This window comes from Diaphorina citri, unplaced genomic scaffold, assembly GCF_000475195.1.
Source record: "Diaphorina citri unplaced genomic scaffold, Diaci psyllid genome assembly version 1.1 scaffold3207, whole genome shotgun sequence".
NCBI classification, from domain to species: domain Eukaryota; kingdom Metazoa; phylum Arthropoda; class Insecta; order Hemiptera; family Psyllidae; genus Diaphorina; species Diaphorina citri.
In genome coordinates, this window is record NW_007380618.1 from 37,709 (window position 1) to 44,757 (window position 7,049).

The 7,049-nt window shown below is 37.8% G+C and overlaps 1 protein-coding gene across 1 annotated transcript; it reads right to left on the reverse strand.

Moving 5' to 3' along the window:
* Positions 1 to 1,603: 1,603 nt before the first annotated feature.
* LOC103520089 (nipped-B-like protein B) lies at positions 1,604 to 7,045 on the reverse strand (the record flags this gene model as incomplete). Its single annotated transcript, XM_008485181.3, has 1 exon — positions 1,604 to 7,045. A coding segment is annotated over one exon (4,395 nt), but the record flags the coding sequence as incomplete, so codon positions are not given.
* Between the last annotated feature and the right edge of the window lie 4 nt (positions 7,046 to 7,049).

The window sequence follows — 7,049 nt, forward strand, 5'->3', positions numbered from 1 at the left end:
TAGTTATCGTGAAGTATCAGAATATCTAATTAATTTAAAATAATCCTGTAATGAGCATTAGTAAACCTCCTTAGTAGCAAGTCAGCATAGAATAACACTAATAATAATTTCACAGCCAGAGGGCCTGTTATTAGTAGTTATATAAAACACAAAAGGCAGTCAAAAGGACGCTTGGTTGACTTGTGTGAAGGTTACCGGATTTTCGCAATAAAGAACAAACTTTATCTCGTCTTATCCGGCAAAATTGTACACTAGTTTAAAATTAGTTGTCTCACTATTGTACTAGGTGCCAATGCGTTTGTAGACTACTCATTCTCAGGCTCCACACCCTCTTTCTTTCATATATTCTTTGTTCTCAACCCTTGTACTACCATACATTTAAGGTACATCTCACACACAATGTTACATTTGTACCACTTTTAGAGTAATGATAGACTCTTCTTCTCACAATGAATCTACTCCCACACACAGACTCCCTACCAAACTATGTGTAGGTAAGCTATGTCACGGCTAATTTCGACCCTAATATTGAACAGAGCCTTCTGCCTATAATCCACCATCACATCGTAAGGGAGTATAGAGAGTGCTAGTTTTAAGTCAACAAAGATTAAAAGAAAGTGGAGAAATTCTGGGAATCCCTAATCTCCATAAAAATTCTTCTCAAACAAACTTACTGCTCTTACCAAGATGTTATTTAGAAGACGATGTCTTCGCTTAAGTAAACACCTTAACCTTCGATACATATAATGCGTATCGGTGAGCTAAGTGAACGTAGTGTGGTTATGGATTGATCGATGTTCCTTAACATTAAAGCATTCGTGCACTACGGAAACGTGTTATCGTGGTATCTTTACAGTCTGGTTATGTTCCACAAGTACAAAATAATAATTAAGACTGCCATAGGATGGATAAACATTCACACATTAAGCGGTGACTATAAGCTTACCCCTTCGAACCCCTGGCGTACGGGAGGAAAGGGAGGAACGGTCGTTTGTATAGTTCATTAAATTTTCTCTTCGTAGCTGTGTATAGACTCAAGTCGACCTAACTTGAAATAGATTTTCAACAGTTAAATTTAATCAGCCGAAAGGAAGCGCGGGTTAAAAATGACCTGAACACCACCTTTTACACAAAAATTTACTGAGTTTTTAGCGGGTAGACACAAATAGAGTAGTAAAGGAGGGTTTCACGGCACTGACGTCCCCTTCTCAAGTAATAGGAGTTACAAGAAGATTTCAAACAAACCTCGGACGTCACTGCCCACCATTCAAACTGTGTCTGGTTTTCGAATAAAAGTTCAGTGCCTCTAAACTGTTAATAACATCCAACTCGGACCCCGATTATAAACGGGGGTTATGGCTTCTTATAACATACCTCCTTAATCTTTCCCGTCCGTCCTTTGACGAGAACCTAAGAAGAAACTACTTTAAAACCTCGGTCTAGTTCACACTGTCCCAACTGTAATACAGCTGTCTTTCGAATCCTCTACAAAAGTCACAAGCACAGAAATCGCGCATAGTGAGTGTGTTAATGTTCTCAACACATTGGGTTTTGTTTTTCGGTTTGTACAAAAATGACGTTATAGACAACTAAAGGTATGAATCTTGCACAACAAAATAAAAAACACCTGTTTAATTTTACAATAATGAAAAAATTCTAATAAATAATACGACACTACAACACACAGACCATTGGGCTGAAAGTAACCTTCACTCTAAGGACCCAATCTCCAAATTTCGATTGGTCCAAAAATACAAAACAGCTTTTAACTACGTGAATTTTCACATATTTGCTACTAAAAATAAACAAAGGTTGACCACTCAAGTGATACAAAATAATTCTATTTTCAGGTAATTAAATAAAGTTAAAATTACCCACTCGATTTTCCTATTTACAAGATTTGTCAATCAACAAATAATAAGGGAAAGGCCTCTTGCTTAACCAAAGTTACTTGTAAACTTTTTAAAAATACAGATTTTTTATAGTTGTTATGTACAAAATACAAGACTACAAACAACCTAAGTAAAACAAATAAAATTTATCTTTTTCACCTGTACATATAATTTGTATTTTCTTCTTTATAATTACTTAAATAAAACACGAATAGTTTTATTCACCACAAAAAATAACATTTACATTATTTTTACACTTATTTACCTCCTTCTCTTGGTTAAAAACTTCAATTGTATAAATAAATTTTTTGTACAATTTTATGTATAAACTATACATATCAAATAATAATAAGATTGAGAAGGACAGTTTTTGATAAATTCCTAAAGGATTTGTAAATCTCCCTCTTTATTAAATTCACAAAGAAAAAATAAGTCTAAGTATTTGAAATTTCCAAAATCCACAATTCCACACACGGGATATTGACTTTTGAAAAATGACTACTCAAGTTTATCCCCTAACAGTACATGCCATTTCTTTCTCATAAGACTAATATGTATTCAAGATTTTATCTCAAGTTTTATGCTGCCATCTCTACTGAAGCGTTTCAGTATTTGACATCTATTCAATAATTTAATAAATTAATACGAAACAGAGTTAAATCGTCAAGTGTAAAATCTCGGGGCTTTACAATTAAACTATTATTCTACTGACTGGGGGGGACAAGGTAGCATTGCACTTGGGATACCCTGTATTGTTTTCACTCATAGTCTGGATCGCTATTCTCATCACTATCATCATCCTCGTCAGAACTATTGTGTCGATGTTTCTTTCTCTTCTTCGGATGTTTCTTGTGTTTCTCAGATTTTCTTGACTTGTGAGATTTGTGATGATGATGTTTAAAGTCTGCGGTGGGAGGTGTGGGTGCTATAATAGTCAGTTTGGGTACTTTGAGTGGTGTCACAACCTGAGGGGTTGTGGCTTGCTGTGAGGGGTATGGATGATGAGAGGGGGGAGGTGGTGGAGGCATGCTATGTACTTGATGCTGAGGGACAGTATTTACACTACTAGAGTTATGTACAGAAGTTACATGAGGTAATGATGCACCTGGTGCATTTGGTGCTCCTGCAGGCTTGACATCTTCATCATCTACCTCATCAGGATCCAGAGATATGATGAGGTGTTTGAATTCCAGGTATTCTGAGATCAACGCTTTCCTTTCCTCTTCGTTCAATATAGAATTGGACTTGAGTTCTTGCAGTTTCTTTAACGTGGCTTGCGGATTGAACTTGGAATTGCTCTTCCGAGTGACCGCTTTCTCATAAAGTTTGGAATTTTCTGAAGGAGAATATTGCGATATTTTGGCATCATTGAACCCGTACATAGCTTTCAAATGATTCTTGAGGACAAGTAGAAGAATACAACCCTGTGAAGCAGTCATGCAATCTACCAGAGGTTGCGCATCCTCAGGCATGCGTGCTAGCAATGTTTCTTGATCCTCATCTTCATCTTCATCAATGACAGGTCTAGCAAGTCCTGTCATAGGATCTATGTGTACTTCAGGGTGTGGTCCATACAGTGGTAACAAGGCTTCTTTGAAACTCTGAATCAGATTGGTACCGTTTACAGAGAGAATAATATCGATGTTGTGAATAATAAAGAGTGGCTCATCTTGTACCTGGTAAGGGAAGTATGCCATATTGTCAGTCAAATACAACATCTGCTCCAAGCTGGTCTTGGCTTGCTCATCAAATTGTTTGAGAAATGATAGCGCCACAGCACGTCGCTGTTGTTTAGATTTGAGAATCGAGTATAGAAACCCGTTTAAGGCACCTGGAAGTTCTCCCTCTTTCTCTCGAAATCCTCGAACAATGTGGGTATTCTGAAGTGTCTTTTGAAACTGATAAGATAACCGTATGCCCTGTTGTGACTTCATATAAATGAACCCTGGATACTTCTTCTCTATTTCTTGTAGCTGTTTGTCTGCACTGTTACTGACTGGTTTCTCAGGGTCCGTACTCATACATATTAGATAGGGAACTAACTGTACAGGATTCAGGAGACCTTGGTTTAGAATCAGCTGAATAACTTTGAGAACTGCATGTCGTACATCTAGACTTGGATGTAAGAATGATTCGACTATTTCCTTGAGATAGAGCTGCACAATTGTACTTGCCATACCTGATGTTACATCACACATTTCTTTGAGATTTTCATTTTTGGATAGTTTCGCCCACTCCAGATCTTGTTGTATCATTCGTTTTTCCTCTTCACTCAGATAAATTTCTATGTTATTGAGAACTTGTCTTTTGATCTGAGTATCTGCATAAGGGTCTTTGAGTATTTCCTGATACATGGCTTTGAGTTCAGGTGTAAGCATCAACTCATAGTGTCGTATACAGATATGTCCTATTGCTTTCAAAATAAAGTGGCGATACTCTGCCCTGTGTTGCAGGAAGTACATTAGAATCTCAACCACTTGATCCTTAATATTTGGTGCTAGTGTATCTCCTATGATCTGGGGATCTGTAAAGTTGAAATGCCTCAGCAGTAATCCGATAACAAGCACAGCTTTTTTAAATATATCTTTGAATCTCTTGACTACACCTGGATCAGGTTCGGCTGTTTTCTCATGATAGTCTCTAAAGTTAGTCAAATACTTGTAAAATTGAGAAAAACAATCACGCACGAGTTTAAAGTTTTTAGTTACACTGTTAACAATAGAACTAAGGCATGTTATACAACTGCTCGTAATCATATTAGGTCGCTGTGTTACTACCAATTTCACTGAATCTGATTCCAAGTTCGCGAGGAAACTTTCACTAGCGTTTTCTATGAGTGGAACAACAAGTTCTAGAATCTTAGCTGCATAGCTAATCACCTGGAAGTTTTCTTTAGTATGACATCTTAAACTCAAATAGGGTTGAATAGTAATGGCATGATCTATGAGTAACTGAGGTCTAATTTTTGCTAATAGAAACAATGTTTGCAAACAGGATAACAATTTCTGTGGTGTTTTATCATCCGTGCTGTCTAATCGTACTGTATAATCGATAAGACAGTTTACAATCTGTTTACATGCAAGAAGTAATTGTTTAGGGGGCTCAACTTGTACATGTTTCGCTGCTGCAATCACAACATCGTCTTTCTCTTTGCCTTCATCTTTGGGTTTGAATAAACTTTGTAACAGCTGCTCAAACCACTCTAAACCTATATCTTGACATGCGTGCACTACATCTGTAATGTGCATCACTTTCTGCGTGAGTGTTTTTGTATCCAAAGGCTTTTCATGGACTGGCATGAACCACATATTGTGAAACACCTCCATTACAAGTTTTCGAATTCCTTCCTCATCGTTCACTCGCCTAATCATTTTTACACAAATTTCAGGAATTTTTGGATATTCAGGATATTCTATACAAATGTCTTTCAATATTTTGATGACTCGCTTCCTTACGCTCACTCCCGTGTCGAGAATTCTAGCTGATAGCATATTATAGTATTTATCAATTAGCTCAGGTTTGTTCAATATGTACTTACCTACAAGATCTACAGCTGCTTCCCGCACTGACGTGGAATGATCGAGAAACGAAACACTGACACCAATCTGCATGTCTTTCATTGCCAGAATCTCTGGATCCACTTCAACTATTGACGTCAGACACTTCATTGCTTTTGTTCGAATTAATACAGAAGACTCCATCACGACGCTAATAATTCTCCTCAAGTAGGTGTCAAAACTTTGAGAAAAGTTCTGCTTGGACCCGAGATATCGCGCTATTAGTTCTGCACTTTCATAATCTACGTAGGTTTGTAAGATCTGAGTGCTGGTGTTACCCTGAACATAGGGTGTGATTTTACTGAGCAGAAACTTTTTCTTGGCATCTATCTTTTTAAATTCGCTACCAGGTACTTCCTCTACTACTTCTTCTTCCTCTTCACTCTCTGAACTTTCTTCGTCACTTGATGTCACTCGTTTCCTTTTCTTTTTCTTATCTTTTACTGGTTTAGTTTTTTGTACTGCAGGCTTTGATGCACTGTTAATAATGTCTTGGTACCACTGTGTGATATGGAAATACCTCGCATAAGATAGTGATGCTTCTGACTGACTCTGAACTGCTAAGTAATCCAATAGTACACGCTGTAGAAATTCTGTTCTCTCATCGTCATCTTTTACATCTTTCACTTCTGCTGTTAAGTTCCCCTCTTCATCTTTGAGTTCTTCATAGCGAATATCACGAATAATAAGATCAATCGATGCAAGCTTTAGTTTCGATTGTACTGAGTCTTTCCTAAGTCGAGCAGACACCGAACCCAAATAATCCAAACTCGCCATCCGTAATGACATTTCAAGACTTTTGTTTATGATACTTGACACAAGTAAGCTACCTAGAACACTCAACATCAATTCTGCTGCTGGCCACTCGGGTTTGTTCACAGTTACCAGCAAGTCTTGAATGAGGTTTTCAAAGATTGGTCTATAGTCAATTTCCTCAGATTTGCTGCTACACTTTGCTAAAAACACATGAAGAAAGCTTGTTGCTGTGTTTTTGGCAGCCTTAAATTTACTCATTATGAATACATCTGGGTCTACAGGATTCTTCTCAGTTTTACTCCCTAATGACTCAGGTAGCACGACCATACACTGGATAAGTTGAAGTACGAGTGCCGTCAGCATTTGAATGTAGTCAGAAGAATTCAGTCTGTATGTTCTCAGGTTTCTCTTTGTACTAGGAAGTCTTGCCATGGAGGCGAGAATATCGTCTAAAAGTAACTTTCGGTGCTTTTCATATTTGGTGAAGATTGTGGTCACAAGCTTGAGAGAAGACAACTGAAGCTCGCTAATATTTTCTACAAAGAAAGGAGAGACGCCCATAGAGGAGGCATGCAACACTGTAGTATCCGTGAGTGTCTGTGCTGCTAAGAGCTCAGATATGAGTCCCACTACTTCAGAGAGTTTGGTGTACAAAGTCAGAACACTTTTCTCTCTCACTTCTTTTGTGTACTGACGTTTCTTCCTAGCACTACCACTGTAGCTTTTCTCTTGCTTGCTTACTCTGTACACGGGATCAAAGGCTGGGTACACGGTATTATGCAGCTGAAACTTGGCAAATATGACTACCCTGTCTATAACATCTTCAATGTAAACCCGCTTCGAC